General features: G+C 36.6%; 1 protein-coding gene across 1 annotated transcript in view; it reads right to left on the bottom strand.

Moving 5' to 3' along the window:
• The window catches only part of LOC116511381 (ELKS/Rab6-interacting/CAST family member 1-like), a 92000-nt gene extending 72284 nt beyond the window's left edge, over positions 1-19716 (bottom strand). The window contains exons 1-3 of the mRNA XM_032221356.1: positions 19585-19716; positions 13304-13435; positions 1698-1858 (exon numbers count right to left, since the gene is read on the bottom strand). Coding sequence (XP_032077247.1) covers positions 1698-1858; positions 13304-13435; positions 19585-19644 — 353 coding nt within the window. The 5' untranslated portion in view covers positions 19645-19716. The remainder of the gene's footprint in view (positions 1-1697; positions 1859-13303; positions 13436-19584) is intronic.
• Between the last annotated feature and the right edge of the window lie 943 nt (positions 19717-20659).

Consider the following 20659-nt stretch of genomic DNA (forward strand, 5'->3'; position numbering starts at 1 on the left):
GTACATGGAATATTAAAACAAACTGCTCTAATCTCAGATGCTGAGAAAATTATGAACAATTTGAACTGGCAATTTCTCTTCAAAGCATTGGAAAATATGGACTTTAATGAGAATTTTATTCAAGGAATCAACTAGTGTATATATCAAATGGGGTTTAATGGTGATTTGACTAAACCCTGTTTTATCCAGAGGGGGACAAGACAAGGTTGTCTTCTGTCCCCTTTTTTGTTTATTTTGGTTCTTGAAATTTTGAATAGATATTAGACAAGATGAGAAGATAGTGGATCTAAAAATTAAAAATTAGGCTTTGAAATTCAGAGTCTTTGTTGATGATTTAGAGTTGATTTTACAAGACCCTCTGAAAGAGATCAAGTCTATGATAAAAAAAATTGAAAGATTTTGTGCACTAACAAGTTTTAAGATTAATAAATGAAAAGCAAAGATGTTGGTAAAAATGACTACACAAGATCAAGACAATCTGATGAAAACAAAAAAAATGGTTTTAAAGTAAAAAAAAGTTAAATATTTGGGTGTTATTTGACTAATTTGAATTGTACAGTGTTTCAAAATAACTAAGTCAAGGTATGGTATGAAGTTAAAAAAGATACATTGAGATGGGGGAAAATGCAATTGTTACTGAGATTTTTAAAGAAATCCCATTCATATCCCATTCTATCTTCTCCCCATATTTAATATCTATGTAAAACTAATGGAGTTTGACTTAAGGTTTTGAAAGTGTGTTATCAGTATCCTGACTGCCTTAAGATTGATTCAGCCTTCCATTCTTCCGAGATTGTAAAATGTGGACCCAGACTATTAGAAGCAATATGCTGATATTGTAGATCACTCAAGAGAGTGCTGTAAAGCATTTTAGAGCGATATACAAGTCTCCGTCCTACTGTTCCTTACCATCTAATTCCAAGGACGTAAACAGCATTCTTGACTAATGCATTCAGTTTAAAAATAGTCTGTATGAAAGTGAATATGCAAAAATTAAATCCAGACAAGAGAGATGCCATTGGTAAATAGGAATCTGGACAATGATTTTTGTACAAGCTAGAGATTAAGACTATTAGAAGTCAAAGAAAATAATATAAAGTTGGTTTATTTTGTTAAAGTTAAAAGAAGATATCTTACTTCTGGAAAACCTTAATGGACCTTCTGCTGACCCAAGAATTAAAAAGATGTTTTATGCATTTGCTTATAAATGACAGTTGGGATATGGGATGAAGAAATAAATCTTTGTAAACTGAGAGGCAGTAAAGAGTTGTTAAATCTGTTTATGAAAGTTGGAAGTCACTTCTTTAAACATTCATTTTCTCTTGCATTGTATTTCTACTTTTCCTTTTCCTTTTTATTCTTTTCATTCTTTTTTCAATTACTATATTTTTCTCCTAAAAATAGTATGTATACACATCCACCCCAATAACCTATTGTAATTTCAAATTTCAGATAAGGACTAATTCAAAAAACACTATCTATGTATAAGAATGCATGTGGCACAGGGATGAAAAAAATATATTTCTATCAGGATATCCTCTATTTTTTTATACATAACTCCACTTATAAAAAGGTCATTACAATTGAAGACAACAGCTATTTAAGTAAATTTTTAAAATGAATAACGTGAACAGGAGTTAACCAATGATCCTTAAAGGAGATATCAGAATGAAATATTAAGAGAAACAAAGACATACTTCATCTCTAGCACCTCCTCCAAATGCTTCCTCCGTTCAGCCCGCAAGTTGGTTAAATGGGTTTCCTTCTCAGCCAGAGACTGCTGAGTAGAGGACAGCTTTGCTTTCATAGATTCCAGTTCTTGTTTTACTTTCTCCATAGCCATCATCAACTCTTCTACCTAAGGAATTTAAGAATGATAAAGAGGAAGAAGAGAGAAAGTATGTGATTATGAAACAATATTTGCCATTCACCAGAGTTATAGCGTGATGGAACAAAAATATTGCAAATGGTCAACTTATCCCTGTTGAAATAACACAGTTAGCTTAAAATAACATATATTGATACTATTATAAATTACAGGCAGCACTTCTTTATTACACATATGTCTATTCACTATTGGGTTTTAATTTATAATCACTGATAATAAATCTTTTATGCCCTATCTTCATTAAAATGTAGAGAAAAGTTACATTACAATTTTTTAATTACAAAGCCACTGTTCCTAATTTCAGCATTTCAACAAAACTGTACTAACACATTCTCAAATACATTAAAATAATTCTCTTATGCACATTCAGAATATTTGAATAGATCTTTCTCACTCAGAGCAAAGATTTAGTTAATATGAAGTGAAGGTTGTTCTGTAACTAATTGAAAAGTTTTGTGTTTATGCTGGAACTCTATTCCATTTTGCTTATCTCCATGGTTTGATTAAAGGCAGTGGACATCTTATTGATCTATTAGCTCTTGAACCATCTTGCACTTCGCTGGACCATCAAGAAAGAATATCTGATAAAGTTCAAAATAAATTGCAAGGAAGAGTAGATTGCTAAAGGAGAAAGATACCAGCACATGTTAGTCTGAAGAAATCAGAAACAGGACAAGAAGACAACCCCTTCCTTATTTAACTAAACCTAAAACCAATAAAAGAAAGGTAGTTATGGAAGAAGTTTTACTCAGAGGCAAATTTATTTATCAAGCCTCTTCCTAGAGCCTGGATGATTTCAATAGGATAGAACCAGAGATACCCCTCAAATTCTTCCTCGTTAATATCACATTGCAGACAGCAACGTGACACAACAGTTCTGGTGAAATACCATCTCCTATTGCAGGGTTGTCAAACTCGATTTCATTGAGGGCCACATCAGGGCTATATCTGACCTCGGGGGACCAGGGTGGGCGTGGCCAGCTCAACACTCGTGTTGGGGGCGCCTGCAAGCAAAAATAGGCTCCTGGGCTCAGTTTTCAGTTGTGACAGCTTCCTCCAATCTCTGCCAGCAAAAATGGAGCTCAGGAGTGCTGCCCACCACCGCCACGAGCTCCATTTTTGGCTGCGACAAGCTCCTGCAACCCTCTGCCAGTGAAAATGGAGCTCCAGAAACTGAGTTTTTGCTAATGACAGTCATGACAGATTATATTGCTGAAACGGAGGACAAATTGGAACTTTTGGAAGAAACTAACCTTAATCTGATATCAAAAATTCAAACGTTAGAACAGGAAATTGAATCTGCCCAAAAAGAACTTGTCATGATAAATTATAACAAGACTGCCTTTGCTATACGAGTTAGAGGACTGCGTGAAAACCAACAGGAGAATTTGAAACAGACATTCTTTGAGGCTTTCAGTCGCTTGGTGGGAAGTCCGGGACTTAACTTTGATTGGCAGATTCAAAGAATTTACCGCCAGAATTCCTGGGTAGCAAAACAGCGACAGCTTCCGAGGGACATAATAATATACTTTACTACAAGGGAATCTAGAAATGAGATAATACAGAGGCTTTACGGAAAGAGGTTGATAATTGATGGGGAGGACTTGATTGTTTTTAAAGAGATACCATTTCAAATATTAAGAACAAGAAGACAGTACGCTTTCTTAACCGAAGAACTCAGAAACTCTCAGATTCCATACAAATGGGAAGTCCCAGCTGGTATTACAGTTACATTTGGCAACCAAAAACACCGCATTAACTCCGTCTGTGAAGCCCGAAAATTTTACTACGAGACCCTGAAGGCGGGACTTCCTGATTCATCCGGATCTGGGGAGAGACAAGGAGAAGGAGAAGACAAACAGCGAGACACGTGGCTACAAGGCGGAGGGTGTTGTTTTTCTCTTCCGGAAGGGCAGAAGACTAAAGAATAAAGACTAAGCGATGTTTTTAAAGTTTTATGATTTCCGTCTGGGATAAAATGGAAAAGTGGCATATCGATGATGAGACATGGAGACTGAAAGAAGCGTTGCTGATTGTGGACATATATTGTACAGAAGTTTTGTCTGAACTCTAACTCAAATTGTGCATGAACTATTTTCTTAGGCGAGGAGAGCGGAAATTGTGATCTTTTTGAGTTGCGGTTTGGGACGAACGGAGTTGGGAGGTGCGTGGGAGAGGGAAGGGCAGCGAAAGTTTAATTAGATTACCTGGGGCTAGAACGCAAGCTGATGTTTGTTTGAGTTGCTATATCAATATAAAGTTAAGAAAGATTGGTCGGAGAATCTTCAGGAAAGTGGAGTAAACATGGGAGGAGCAATGAATGTGGATAAAATATATATGTGGATATGGATAAAGGCAGGGTGGAAGGTAAAAAATTTATATGTGGAGGTGGGTAAGGATAGAAAGGGAGGTGTTGGAAATGAAAAATGAAAGAAGTATTTGAGTTTAATGGTGTTATAGAAAGGTTTGGATATTTGGATAAAAAAGAGATAAATTAAAGGTCTGAATAGATAGACAAAGCAAGGAGACTTTTAGTTGGGGAATTCTAATTGATCAACTTACCTGGCTCTAATACAGTTTGAAACCCTGCAAGTAGCAAAATAATCGAAATTTGGAATGAGTCACATTGTTTAAGATTTACAGATAATGGGAAGCTGTGTTAACGTAGTGGGTTTATTGACCCTTTTTGTTTTTTTCTTCTTTTTGTGTGTGAGTGTGGGTGTTTTTTTTTTTTTGTTTTTGTTTTTTTATTTCTTATTTTCTACTATTTTTCCTTTTTCTTTTTGGCTTTACTTTTATCTTATTTTTTTAATTTTAAAGTTAGCTGGCCTTATTATACTCAAATGCTTGTTAAAGAATTATGCCGGGCATGGGACCTGCGAAGCCGTAAGGGGGTTAGGGAGGGGGGATTATAGGGGGGAGGGGGGAGGGTGGAATTACAGTTTCAATCTTTAGAACAATAAGAATTCACTTGTGTACTGCGGCTCGTTTTTCTTTTTTTTTCTTTTTTTTCTTTTTCTATTTTTATTGTAAAAAACAAATTGAATTGTATGGATACACCAAAGTGAGGAGAAGAGGGAAAGAGAAGGGAGAAGTAAAGAGGGAGTGAGAGGGAATGTAAGGAGGGTGAAATGGAGGGAGGGGGAGATGTCTGAGGGGGTAGGGAAGTAGAAGAGGGGAATGCTGGAGGGGTGAAAGGAAAGTTGGAGGGGGAGAAGAGAGGGTGTATGGGGGAATGAAGTGTTATGTTGGGTTTTTTTTTCCTTTTTTCTTTTTTTTATGCACAGTATATAAGTGATTGTATAAAATGAAAATGAAAATGAAATAAAAGATATATACAGAAACTGAGTTTTTGCTGACAAAGGCACTGCAGGCTGATCCTTTGCTGGTTCCAGGGCAGCCCCACAGGGCATATCTAAGCAACCTGTGGGCAAGATACGGCCCCCAGGCCTTGAGTCTGACACCCCTGTCCTATTGGGAAAGACAAAGATGGAATGAAATGAGAACCATTATTGCAGCACACTCAAGCAACGGCTCTCAAGCTGTCTTGTTTGTCTATGCCCTCACTTTCCTGGAAAATGAATAAAAGGAGGATCATTCATGAAAAACCTCACAAGTGGGTAGAAAAGGCAAGTTAAATTGGATCTGCAGGCCAGAAATTTATAATTGAATTGCCAAATTATATTGCTAGGTGTAACAATATCATGTCATTAGTGGAATACATGCTAATAATTTATTTATTTATTTATTTATTTATTTACTTACTTACTTTCTTATTTATTCAATGTTAAAAAGATTTGTATGGCACCCATTTTAAAACACAACTATGGGTGTCTTACAATACCAGTAAAACACTCAAACTATAGAACATATAACTGTAACATGGTTGACTTAAATCCTGCCTCCTCTGGCTTCCTGTAGTCCTCCAAATGTGCCCTAGATGGATTTCTTTTTTAAATAGATTTGAGGGGCAGTCACAGGGAAAGGGAAAGAAAATATGAGTACCAAGTATATTCAATAGAACTCCCTCTCAAAATACAGCAATAGACTTACATACCTATTCATAATCTAAGAGGCTTATAGTGCCAGCATATTGCCCCCAACAATCTGGGTCCTTGTTTTACCCAACTTGGAAGGATGAAAGACTAAGTTAACCTTGAGCCGTTCAGAATGGAACTATAATTATAACCATAATAGAAGTGAAAATAAAATTTATCCAAGTCAGATCTCTCTTCTTTAAAATGATTGGTGAAAATATTTTCCCATAAAATTGCTAACAGTTCTATGAGTGACTAAGATTTGCAAACCTCAGAGCCCAATGCTAAGTATTTGTTTTCTCTTCTGGCCATCTCTCAAACTTTAACATATCCCGGTAGTAGACAAACCTCAGTTTCAGATTATGGCAATTATTCAACAATAAGAAGCAGAGCATGCTGAAATATTATCTCTTGGACGATAAAGCATTTGTTAACAGCAGAAGTAGAAGATGTTTATACATTGGTTTAAAAAGGAAAACCACATATATTGAGTATTCAACAAACCCTGCAAAATACATTAATCTATAGGACATCAAGTTACCAACACTTCATGGAAGCAATATAGAAATGAGATACTTTTAGCATAACTGACAAAAAAACTCCCAAACGCTCTCTTCCATATGCTTAATATTATGTAACATCTAATGCAATTCCTTCGGAGTAATAAGTGTATCTGGATATATTCAAAAATCCAGTCTTCTGGATTTAAGATTCAAGTGTTGAAACTCTTTTTAATAAAAATGGACCACTAAAGACACAGAAATTGAGAATATTCTGAAATACTGTATTATCAAATTATATTCCTTTGGATAAAATAAAATACATAAAATATACTGTTACACGTTTACGTTGTAATATCAGTTATGTGTTTTAAGGTCAATCATTACCTGCTTCCAGGTAATGCAGTAGAAGTCATATGGACAGAACTAACGATGCAAATCCACAAATATCCAACATTTTTTTTAGATAGACAAAGACTCTTATGGGAAAAAAATGCTAAATGTATAAATATCTGGAAAAGTTGAAAAAAGCTTTTTATTATGAAAATATTTTTGAGAGTGGAAGATGATGCTCTTTTTCAATGTATGTTTCATTGTTTGGAAACAGATTGTTTGACTTGGCTACTGAAACTAATCTTTGGGGCCTACAGACTCAATGTGATATTTATTGCAACCTCAACCAGATACATTTCCTAACTTCTTAAGAGTTTTATTTAAGAAGAGACATGCTATAATGGGCTTGGGAGACAGGAAGAAGAGCCGCAGCCAAGTCTGACAAGACATAGCTCAGCTTGCAGAAGGAATGGTGGTGAAGAAAGCATCTCAGAAGGGACCTTCCTTAGTTCTCTGGAAAGGAAAGACAGGCGATGGGGAAAAAAGAGCTTTCCAAGATTATATTAATGTAATCTTACAATAAATGTAGTATTAGTAGTACTCGTGGTTTTGGTTTCTTTTCTGAACTACCTCAAAGAGCTCAACAAGAGAGAATTTTATTCTCCGTGTGCAGAATTTTCAATGCAGGGGTGGGTTTGAAAAATTATAGTAATCGGTTCTCTGCCTAGTTGTTGGGTGGGCATAGCCGTGGGGGATGTGGCTTACTCAGCCTCCTATACCACCGGGGGTGGGCATTTTCACCCTTCCCGGGCTCCGGAGGCTTTCCTTGAGCCTCTGGGAGGGCAAAAATGTTCTCCCCTTGGCTCCGGAGGCCCTCCGGAGACTTGAACGGGGTGTGTGGAGACTCCTGGGAGGGGCAGGACAGGGCCAGAGAGTCCTTCCAACTACCGGTTCGACAAACCAGATGCAAAATTAGCATCTGGTTCACCTGAACCAGTCCAAACCGGCTGAATCTCATCCCTGACTCAATGTGATTGTTCAAATAGCATAATATGGTGGCAAAGCTATAGCATGAATCAGGGGGAAAAAATACCCTAAAATATTTCCATCACAGAAAAAAACAACCAAAAACCATTCTTCAAATCTATCTACCTTTCCAGACCTGAAGAGAAGAAATAGAAGTTGCAGCTTGTTAAGCAATGGAAAAAAGAAGGGATTAAAAAAACTGAAAAAGACAATAAACTGGCACTAAATACTACTACAACCAATAAGAAGGTCTCTATCTCTCCCTGCATGTGGGCCTCTACTTAAATAAAACTGTCTGTTTAACTGAAGCAGCTGCTTGATTTAACTTATAGCATTGAAACATTTACTTAAATAAAAATAATTCCTCTATGAAAGTCAGAAACTTGAAATGAAGGTGATAGCTGGATTTATGGGTTTGTTGGTAAGCCGAAAGGCTATTGTACAGCTTTAAAAGGTTTTCTATTCTTAATTTGCACTAGTCCTTCTAAAATTTGATTTAGAGATCTAAATCAATTTAATATCAGTAAAAAAACCAACAGCCTTAAAGACCAAAAACACCCCCCAAAAACAGCAGAACACATCTCAAAAACTAATTCCAATCTCACCGTCTGCCTAATTTGTTGGAACATATCTCAAAAATATATATATGAAGAATGCTCTAGACGTCTCTGTTCACTTCCTGTTCTTTACTGTCTTCTCCTCCAGAGAATTCACCCATGTCTGAGCCAGTAGACTCCCCTTTTGCATCAGATGATTAATTTACATATCAATGATAATTTGATAACACCATTTGAATTTACTCAGTGCTATAGTACACGGTGGACAGAGGAAACATATGTAATAGATTAACCTATGGGAGCACTTTGGTTAGATAAACTTTGGGACAGAGTTGTATCAGAAGATAATTAAAAAAAAATATCTATGAACAAAATTTAAATAGAACTGTGATGAAAGGTCAACACTGATTTAAACACTGAAGAATGAAATAGTGAATATAGGTTTGAAGGCAATTTTTTAAACAGCTAATTTTACATTGTGACTTATTCAAAGTAAAGTTGTTAGAAGAATCTTTAATATAAAAACTAGACTTTTGATGCAAAACTCATGAAAAATGTTGCAGTTGTTTAAGTTATTCCTGATGTGTTGTCAACCATATCAATTTGAATGTGCTGTCAAGAGCTTTTTTAAAGTAGCATAGCATGAAGAAGAGAAAACTGAAGAGTTATAAATTTGCTAAAGTCTTTTGTGGACAAGGTCTCCATTTTTCCAGAAAAGCAAAGAAGATGAGCTCTCACGTTTTATGGCTATATTTATAGAAAAAGAGTCCTAAATGCACATCAACATTCTTCCATTGAATCAACCTGCTTTCCATTAAGGACCTGTATACTGCACAAGTCAAAAAGAGGGCTGTGAAAATATCTACAGAGCCCTCACATCCTGGACATAAATTGTTCCAACTTCTACCCTCAAAACAATGCTATAGGGCACCGCACACAAGAACAACTAGACACAAGGACAGTTTTCCTCCGAATGCCATCACTGAATTTAACAATTAATTCCCACAACACTGTCAAAAAGTTCACTAACACTGTACTACTGTTATTCTTCTCATCCTTCTTAGTACCTATCTCTTCCCACTTATGACTATAACCATGTTGCTTGCATCTTTATAATTTATATTGTTTTATTTGTTTTTTAGTATGATTTGATTGCTTATTAGTAACCTATGACTATCCTTAAGTGTTGTACCATATGATTCTTGATGAATTATTTTATTTTATTTTTCTTTTATGTACACAGAGGGCATCTGCACCAGAGACAAATTCCAATCACACTTGGCCAATAAAGAATTCTATTCTATTCAGAAATATTATTTCATGTCTCTTTTCTAATCCTCTATAGCAAAAATTCTCATGTTTTAAAAAAACAAAAAAACAAAAACAAATAAGGTACTGATAACAAATAATCACGTTTAAAGAAAATGTTTTTCAGGGGCTTCTGGAAGATGTATGGCAAACTAAAGATGGCTCCATAAAAGCAGGGCCAATGACTGCAGCAGAGACCAAGGAACCAGTGAGAAGATCAGTTCCTTGGGACCTCTCTAGATAAGATGATGATGGGAAATCACTCACATGTGCTCTGAAGAACTGAGGACTTTGTGGGACAAAGGTTTCTGTAGGGTTGAGCATCAAGAAAGGGTGGGGTTAGTTTTAGAAGGACACTAACTTCACAACTTCACTTTCTAATCATTTATGGAAATTGCTCATTATTTCTAAGCTATTAGAGGCCTTCAGAATGACTTGTTTACACACACACACACACACACACTAACTAACTACTGTAAGTAGGAATAGATGACCTTGGTGGGAAAAAACCTAACTGCATTCGTATGTGTTGTATACATACACTGATATATGTGTCAGTACACACATAAAAACACACAGACCTGACTATATCTCTAAGAACATTGGGATACAGCAACAATGCATGCCTATTTCATGTTGCACATTCAATCCAAATGCCCATAGTATTGTTCTGAAATGTCTGTATGGGCTGGGGACTGGAAATACTGTTTTGCAGAAGATTCATTCCTTCTTGAAAAACATCTTTTCGGGGAAGGAAAGGTCACATCTACTCCTTATTTCAGGGTATTCATTCTCTTCTACCTTATTTAACAACTACGTGAAATTACTGGAAGAAATCATCTGTCCCTTTGGCTTCGTTAACATTAGTATGCTTCAGGAGCATCAATATGCCAATGATTCCTAACTTTATACCATGTCTCCAGGCCAAAGAGGCAATGAGCAGGAAGTCCAGACCAGTACTTGGAAACTGGCGAAATAAAACGGCTTTCATTAGTACAGAAATTCTCTAATTCCATGGAACTTCAATCGCTAGTTCTTCATGGGGTTGAACTTCCCCAGAAAGAGCCAGTGGGTGATCAGGGGTACTTCTTGGACCTATGACTCCTGCTGGAGCAGTAGGTGAATGTCATAGCAAGCAAAACCTTCAGCAACACAAAGAGATACCACACGGGCGCTACTTTCAAAGATGACCTGAAAACTGCAGCTGGCCCAAAACACAGCTGCTAGCAAGGAAAGTTGCTGACCTCATCCTCTTTGGATTACAGTTTCATTTCGGGGGTGGGGGGTCAAGACTAAAGCAAAAAAACCTCATTTCTTCTTTGAATACAATATTCTATTTATATGTGGAAAAATGCCCTTTGTGAGATTTATTTTGATAGCTGATAGCTACAGTTTTTGAAAAAAAGTATATTCAAACAACGTATTTATGAAGGGGATCTGACCTCATAACCATTCTTAAGATCTACTACAAGTGAAACTCGAAAAATTAGAATGTTGTGCAGAAGTTCATTTATTTCAGTAACGCAATTTAAAAGGTGAAACTAATATATGAGATAGACTCATTACATGCAAAGCAAGATAGTTCAAGCCGTGATTTGTCATAATTGTGATGATTATGGCTTACAGCTCATGAAAACCCCAAATCCACCATCTCAGAAAATTAGAATATTACATTCAATCAAGAAAACAAAGATTGTACATAGAACAATATCGGAGCTCTGAAAAGTATAAGCATGCATATGTTACTCAGTACTTGGTTTGGGCCCCCTTTGTAGCAATTACTGCCTCAATGTGGCGTGGCATGGAAGCTATCAGCGTGTGGCACTGCTTAGGTGTTATGGAAGACCAGGATGCTTCAATAGCGGCCTTCAGCTCTTCTGCATTGGTAGGTCTCATGTCTCTCATCTTTCTCTTGGCAATGCCCCATAGATTCTCTATGGGGTTCAGGTCAGGCGAGTTTGCTGGCACAGTAATCCCACGGTCATTGAACCACGTTTTGGTCCTTTTGTCAGTGTGGGCAGGTGCCAAGTCCTGCTGGAAAATGAAGTCAGCATCCCCATAAAGCTTGTCTGTGGAAGAAAGCATGAAGTGCTCCAAAATCTCCTGGTAGATGGCTGTGTTGACCCTAGACTTAATGAAGCACAGTGGACCAACACCAGCAGATGACATGGCTCCCCATATCAACACAGACTGTGGAAACTTCACACTGGACTTGAAGCATCTTGCAGTATGTGCCACTCCATTCTTCCGCCATACTCTGAGTCCTTGGTTTCCAAATGAGATGCAAAAGTTGCTCTCATCAGAAAAGGGGACTTTGGACCACTGAGCAACAGACCAGGTCTGTTTTTCCTTTAGCCCAGATAAGATGCTTCTGACGTTGTTTGTTGTTCAGGAGCGGCTTGACAAGAGGAATACGACATTTGAAGCCCGTGTCCAGGATCCGTCTGTGTGTGGTGGCTCTTGATGCACTGATTCCAGCCTCAGTCCACTCCTTGCGGAGTGGCTCCTAGCTCCTCCTCAGGCCATTCAAAAGTGTCCCCAACACTTTTGAATGGCCTTTTCCTGACAATCCTCTCCAGGCTGCAGTCGTCCCTGCTGCTTGTGCACCTTTTTCTTCCACACTTTCCCCTTCCACATAACTTTCTATTAATGTGCTTTAATACAGCACTTTGGGAACATCCAACTTCTTTTGCAATTACCTTTTGAGGCTTTCCCTCCTTAGGGAGGGTGTCAATAATGGTTTTCTGCACAACTGTCAGGTCAGCAGTCTTTCCCATGATTGTGATTCCTACTGAACCAGACTGAGAGACCATTTAAAGGCTCAGGAACCCTTTGCAGGTGTTATGGCTTAATTAGCTGATTAGAGTGGGACATTTTGAGCCTAGAATATTGCACCTTTTCACAATATTCTAATTTTCTGAGATTGTGGATTTGGGGTTTTCATGAGTTGTAAGCCATAATCATCACAATTATGACAAATCACGGCTTGAACTATCTTGCTTTGCATGTAATGAGTCTATCTCATATATTAGTTTCACTTTTTAAGTTGCATTACTGAAATAAATTAACTTTTGCACAATATTCTAATTTTTGGAGTTCCACCTGTATGTTCTTGGGTATACTGTGGTTTCAGCCTTTACTGCAGCAAAGAGAAAAGGTTCGGACTTTAACTTTTTGAAACAATTGTCTGACCCTCTGCATCTTCCTTCCTTCCTCCCCCTCCCCCTGCTTCATTTGTCATGCTAGCTGTACCTGTCATATTTTTCACTTTATTTATTGGGTTCCTTCTCTCTACCATACAGTCTTAAACATTATTTATGTGGTTTAGTTCAGGAGTAGCCAATCTGGAAGCTTTTAAACATTTTGGACAATAACATCCCTAAACAAAGACCATGCTGTTAGCCATCTATAAAAGTCGCAGTCTAACAGTGCTCAAGAAGAACCTATTAACACATTCTTATAACAACGTTGATTGTGTCTGCTTCTTGTGTAGTGAAATGTGATAGCATTACTGAGAAGGCTTATTTTCAGGCCTAAGATTTATATATGGGGAAAAAAATGTAATTATACGTCACATTATTTAATATATTTCCTTTACTTGTGTTATCCATGTTAACCTGAAATATCAATACCATTGACCATAAGCATGCAAACCTGTTTTTCAGCTTGTGTCCTGGCTGATTCTTCTTGAGCTAATACCATTTCCCGTTCTGCAGTTATTTGTACACTCTCTCTCAGTGCTTCTTCTAGCTCCTCAATTCGATCATCCTTCTTATGCAAACTATCCTGGAAAATGACAGGACACCAGATGAAGTAGCTTCTAGAGCAAATAGGCCAAGTGCTAGGTCACCCACGAGGGAATTTTCAGCAATGGAATTCCCCAAAGTTATGTTTTCATACAGAAGAAAATCACAGATGTAAAGTGAAGGAAGCGCTGGAGTAAATCCGTAGCCAAGACACAAGTTAGCAAACTGAGATGAGCAATAGCAGTGCAATTAGTGTTAAGACAGCTAGAGACTGGTGGGTAGTTTTTTGTGCAAAAGCACATCTTCACATGCAATTCAGGTTAGTAGGCAGAAGATGTAGATATACAGCAAGCATTACCCTTTTTTCACAGATACCCTCAACCTGACAGTTCAAAAGTAAGAAACCAGAAGAAGCATGAGATGTTGTAAATGACTTAAGAAAAACTGTCTTAAAAACACTCCCCAATATTGAGATCTCTCAAACCCCTTTCCTATAAAGATAATTGATCCACTTGAAAAAATCAGGTGAAAAACTGAAGACAAAGGAATAAAATAAGTTGAACAGTTGAAAAATCCTGTACTATATGACTAGGAACATAATCTTCTCACAATAAAATATGTGTTTACAGATAAAAATGTTACATTAAATATTCATTTAATGCCTGAAAATATAACCAACTAGAGATGATTAATCAAATCTGAAAAATTGAAATGCGTTATAGCAAATGTTGGATCATTTTCTGTTTCTGAACTTGTAAACAAGAAACAGTTGCCTTTCTTAGCTGTTATACCTTCTTTATGCTGATGTAAATGATTGTAATAAAGATTTGATTGATTTGCTGTTACGATAAAATGATCATCTACCAAGTGCTTCGGATTCTGCCAATTATATGGCAAGATAATTTCCTAACTGTAGAATCCTACACAGCATTGTAATTACCACAATCATATCAGGGTCTGCTAGGCTTTTCTGAATGAAAGATACCTACAATATGTCCATAAGAGTGATATTGTTAGTTGTGTGAAATATACATTTTCAAAACACAATATTAAGATAGGAAAGATAGGAAGGAAAACACTGCATGGAAAAGAGTGGAGCATAAAGCCTTGATTTTAATTAAAAGGAAATGGAAAATGATGGGATGTCAAATCTGAATTCATTTTGCAAACTAAAGCCTGGTATCAGTTTTTAAATTCTTTTAACAGCAAATAATAAAAATGCTATTACTTTTGAGAAACTAGCTGGCAAAAATAGACATATTAACACAAAATTGAATATATAAAAAAAATTCCAAAACATTAGAAGAAATGCATTCCTATATATAATTATTTGGTTCTTTTTTAAAATGGGAAACTAGGAGAAAAGTAGAATACAGTGAAAAAGTAAAATTGAAGTAGAAAGATTTGTTCATTTCCTAGTTACTACTAATGGATGTGTATTAGGAAAGACAAGAGCAGAATGCAACATGGATCTAATGGATGAAAAGTGTTGGTATCAGAATATTCTATCAACAAAGATGATCAATTGAATGACCTTCATGGAGCAACTTGTATGGCATCAAGAATACTAGTTCTTTTATGCCTTCTGCAGCTTTGTTGACTACATTCTTATAACGCTGCTAAAAGCCTTAGAATTATACTCAGTCAGTCTGTAAAAAGACAATCCTAGAAAATTATAGTATGCTGTTTGTTCTGATTACATAGACAGGAAAAATACTCATTAAGTTGTCTACCTTATATCAGAATCACATTCAGTGCCTTTAGTTGTTAACTTCAATTCTGCAAAGAATTGTTTGTCCCAGTACATCTGAATAATTATGTAAAAAAATGAGGAATAAAAAGAACAGAGCTACTGTATGTAACAGATTTCCATGTACTCTACATTGATGATAAGGAGCAATTATTTTTGTAAGTAAAATTAATCCGGTTAATTCCCACTTTCAAAAATGTGAAATATATAGAACATTGACAATTTTGTCTCACATAAAATTGGTGGGCCTTAATATTATAATATAATCTGATGAAAATTTAATTTGATGTTTAAATAAATTCTGTATATTACACATTCAGAAATATACACACAAAAACACCTACACTGCTATTCAAAAATTAATGAAAGTGACAACTGTTGCTATCACAAAACAACTAGCTACCAATAAACCATCACTTAAGAATCAGTCATATGTTTAGGTTATACATTAATCCTTTAAATTAGGTTTCTAGTGAAAGGTTTGGATTTTTTGCCTAAAATCTTACTGAATTTGGTGTGAGCCAGTCAGAAGTAAGCCTAGATATAGGACAACCAATTTTGAGCTAGTCTTAACTATTATTGCTAGAGTTGCAATTAGATCTACATTTTTGCGGCTTCGAGGGGAGGAGCTGCCGCCGTCGGGAGCTCAAAAAAGCTCCTGCCAGGACTCTGGTTCGTATATCTTATAAGATCTATAGATATCTCCCCTTTCTGGCAGAAAGGGGCAGAGAGGAGGTCAGTCGTTAGGATCTCTTTGTAATTCATAGCTTTTTTTTTGCTGTGAATGGAGAAGAGATTCAACATTAGCTGAGCCTTTACTCCGGCCAGTTTTCCGCGCTGCCTTTTTTGCAGCCTAGGCAGATTGCCTCCCCCCCCAGGACAAAGCTAAGCTATTTAAAAGCCAATCCGGGCGGGGACCATTCCCGAGGAATTTCTTCTATTACTATTTAAAATACCAGCTTCAATTTCGCAAAAGGCTCCCTTTCTTTTTTAGCTGCGTCACAAGATGGCGATCTCGTAGCTTTTGTGTTTGATGTGACGTACCTAGTAAGCCCTACCCTCCTGAAGGCTTCTCCGTACTAATTGCTAAAAGATTAACTGAGGGGAGCACAGACTTTGATTTTTGGCTCGCTTGATTGCTTGTCTTTTATTTTTATTCTGGAATGGCTCCCAAACCTAAACAGAAGCGCTTCCTTAATAACATATCTCCAAAAACTGCTATGAAGCCGCTACCCTTGTCTCCTACACCCTCCACGGGAGATTTGCTAACACAAGAATTCCTCCTCAAAACGCTTAATGATTTCAGACAGGAGATTAATCAACTGATATCGGATTTATGTGATCAATTTGATGCTAAAATTGCTCAGGCAAAGCAGGATATGATCGGAGTAATGACAGTCATGACAGATTATATTGCTGAAACAGAGGACAAATTGGAACTTTTGGAAGAAGCTAACCTTAATCTGATATCAAAAATCCAAACGTTAGAACAGGAAATTGAATCTGCCCAAAAAGAACTTGTCATGATAAATTATAACAAGGCTGCCTTTGCCATACGAGTTAGAGGACTGCGTGAAAACCAACAGGAGAATTTGAAACAGACATTCTTTGAGGCTTTCAGTCGCTTGGTGGGAAGTCCGGGACTTAACTTTGATTGGCAGATTCAAAGAATTTACCGCCAGAATTCCTGGGTAGCAAAACAGCGACAGCTTCCGAGGGATATAATAATATACTTTACTACAAGGGAATCTAGAAATGAGATAATACAGAGGCTTTACGGAAAGAGGTTGATAATTGATGGGGAGGACTTGATTGTTTTTAAAGAGATACCATTTCAAATATTAAGAACAAGAAGACAGTACGCTTTCTTAACCGAAGAACTCAGAAATTCTCAGATTCCATACAAATGGGAAGTCCCAGCTGGTATTACAGTTACATTTGGCAATCAAAAACACCGCATTAACTCCGTCTGTGAAGCCCGAAAATTTTACTACGAGACCCTGAAGGCGGGACTTCCTGATTCATCCGGATCTGGGGAGAGGCAAGGAGAAGGAGAAGACAAACAGCGAGACACGTGGCTACAAGGTGGAGGGTGTTGTTTTTCTCTTCCGGAAGGGCAGAAGACTAAAGAATAAAGACTAAGCGATGTTTTTAAAGTTTTATGATTTCTGTCTGGGATAAAATGGAAAAGTGGCATATCGATGATGAGACATGGAGACTGAAAGAAGCGTTGCTGATTGTGGACATATATTGTACAGAAGTTTTGTCTGAACTCTAACTCAAATTGTGCATGAACTATTTTCTTAGGCGAGGAGAGCGGAAATTGTGATCTTTTTGAGTTGCGGTTTGGGACGAACGGAGTTGGGAGGTGCGTGGGAGAGGGAAGGGCAGCGAAAGTTTAATTAGATTACCTGGGGCTAGAACGCAAGCTGATGTTTGTTTGAGTTGCTATATCAATATAAAGTTAAGAAAGACTGGTCGGAGAATCTTCAGGAAAGTGGAGTAAACATGGGAGGAGCAATGAATGTGGATAAAATATGTATGTGGATATGGATAAAGGCAGGGTGGAAGGTAAAAAATTTATATGTGGAGGTGGGTAAGGATAGAAAGGGAGGTGTTGGAAATGAAAAATGAAAGAAGTATTTGAGTTTAATGGTGTTATAGAAAGGTTTGGATATTTGGATAAAAAAGAGATAAATTAAAGGTCTGAATAGATAGACAAAGCAAGGAGACTTTTAGTTGGGGAATTCTAATTGATCAACTTACCTGGCTCTAATACAGTTTGATACCCTGCAAGTAGCAAAATAATCGAAATTTGGAATGAGTCACATTGTTTAAGATTTACAGATAATGGGAAGCTGTGTTAACGTAGTGGGTTTATTGACCCTTTTTGTTTCTTTCTTCTTTTTGTGTGTGAGTGTGGGTGTTGTTTATTTCTTATTTTCTACTATTTTTCCTTTTTCTTTTTGGCTTTACTTTTATTTTATTTTTTTAATTTTAAAGTTAGCTGGCCTTATTATACTCAAATGCTTGTTAAAGAATTAAGCCGGGCATGGGACCTGCGAAGCCGTAAGGGGGTTAGGGAGGGGGGATTATAGGGGGGAGGGGGGAGGGTGGAATTACAGTTTCAATCCTTAGAACAATAAGAATTCACTTGTGTACTGCGGCTCGTTTTTCTTTTTTTTTCTTTTTTTCTTTTTCTACTTTTATTGTAAAAAACAAATTGAATTGTATGGATACACCAAAGTGAGGAGAAGAGGGAAAGAGAAGGGAGAAGTAAAGAGGGAGTGAGAGGGAATGTATGGAGGGTGAAATGGAGGGAGGGGGAGATGTCTGAGGGGGTAGGGAAGTAGAAGAGGGGAATGCTGGAGGGGTGAAAGGAAAGTTGGAGGGGGAGAAGAGAGGGTGTATGGGGGAATGAAGTGTTATGTGGGGTTTTTTTTTTTTCCTTTTTCCTTTTTTTTTTATGCACAGTATATAAGTGATTGTATAAAATGAAAATGAAAATGAAATAAAAGATATATATGATAAAAAAAAAAAAAAAAAAAAAAGATCTACATTTTTGCCATGGAACTGTTAGATACACACTTAGATTTCATAGGAACACAACATCTATTATACATAAACTCATCTTTGTATATGCTTACCACAATATAGCACCTGTAAATATTCTGTGATGAATGGGAGGAAATATACACTGAATAAGTGTAAAACGAAGGAGTGTCAGGATGCTTAGAAAGATACTTCTGTACGTCTGATAATATTTACTGAAGTTTTTGTATCTCTGAATATCTCAGCAGGCAATTTCTATTGTTTTGCCAGATTTTTAATTTTTTTCTCCATTTCCAAACTTAGAAGGACTCTAATATTAGCTGAGTTAAAAAAAAGACTTCATTGTGCCAAGAAGATTTATGCTTTTCTTTTGATCAGAAGCAGTAGCTTTAGATTTAATATTTTAGTGTTACTACTATTTCTACTTCTATTTTAGACTCACAGTTTTACTTAAATTAATTTTTGTCACAACATTTTACTCTTTTACCAAAGAAGTCGCCTGAAATGCTTTGCATTTTTAACTCTTTTGTTCTATGCTGTTTATTGGCTGAACTAAAAACTGACTACTGTACAGTATAATCTCTCTCTGTGTGTGTGTGTGTGTGTGTGTGTGTGTGTGTGTGTGTGTGTGTGTGTGTGAGAGAGAGAGAGAGAGAGAGAGAGACAGAGACAGAGACAGAGACAGAGTGACAAACAGAGAGACAGATTGAGATTCAAATGCTAAAGCCAAATGATTTATTATTTTCAGAAGCTTAGAATATTATGAGAGCAAAGTTATGTCTTTAAGTATAAAACAATCCTTCATTCAGAGTAAGTTTTAAAGCAAAGCAAAGCAAAGCAGTTTAATTCAGATGATCATGCATTACATATATATGATATGATGTTACCTGTAACTGCTGGGAACTGTCATTAAGATTGTCTTCCCGCCTCCTTGCTTCTTCCAACATTTGGGCACTCTTTTTCTTCTCCACCTGTTCTTTATGCTTTAAATTTGCTACCTTCTTATTCTGATCTTTAATTTGCCTATAAACAGGAAATCAAATAGTCAAACACTTGTGCAACCCACATACATTGAAAATAGCAAGTACTGTAAGAGAATTTTCACACTCAATACAGATAAGTTAAATACCCGATTTTCCAGTTTTAGAAATAACTTAGGTAACAGTTTCTTCTGCAATCTCATTTCTAGAAGTAACTAAGTGTAATAATTTCTACGACTCTGTTTGATTATAAACCACGTATCTGGGAATTGTCCTATAACTGAGAACCATTTGATTTTTTCAAATTCCCATTTGAACATACAAATTCTGTTCCCTGAAATGCAAACTTTGCAATTGTTTGCAATTCTATGAAGGGTGGAAATTCATCTTTTATAGATTTTGACCAAACAGCAACCGTCCAGATTGCAATTCCAATGAACGCAAACAGATTACTCCTGCATGCACACAGAACACATTATACAATTAATTCCTATTCAAGATTCCAAGCCAGAAATTATGTTTAACATGCAAAAAGTGTTTATGATAAACACTGAGAATTACTACAAAACTACATAATAGTTTACTTGAAAACCACTGGTGATTTAATAAAAAGAAAATCCTACTTAGTTATCAATTTTTTTGAAGGAAAAAAAAGGAGTCCATGGTTCATTTGTACAGAACCTCTAAAATATACTTCAAAACTGATGCTAATTAGGAAAGCTATTCATTGAAGAAGCTGTATCTTAGCAACACTCCAAGCAAGGTAAAATTGTGTAGAAAAATTGCTTACTTATTAATATTATGGTTCTTTTGAGTAGCCACTTATGAGTTCCCACAAATGGACTCTCTAGCTGTGCAGATCTCCATTTGGAACATTCCTAAGCTTAGGAATTTTGATGAGTCTTCCACATGCTTTAGGCACACTTTTCACTAATCTTCCTAGCTGCCATCAAACTCTTTCACCAGTTGATTCTCATGAATG

Source organism: Thamnophis elegans, chromosome 7 (genome assembly GCF_009769535.1).
Source record: "Thamnophis elegans isolate rThaEle1 chromosome 7, rThaEle1.pri, whole genome shotgun sequence".
NCBI classification, from domain to species: domain Eukaryota; kingdom Metazoa; phylum Chordata; class Lepidosauria; order Squamata; family Colubridae; genus Thamnophis; species Thamnophis elegans.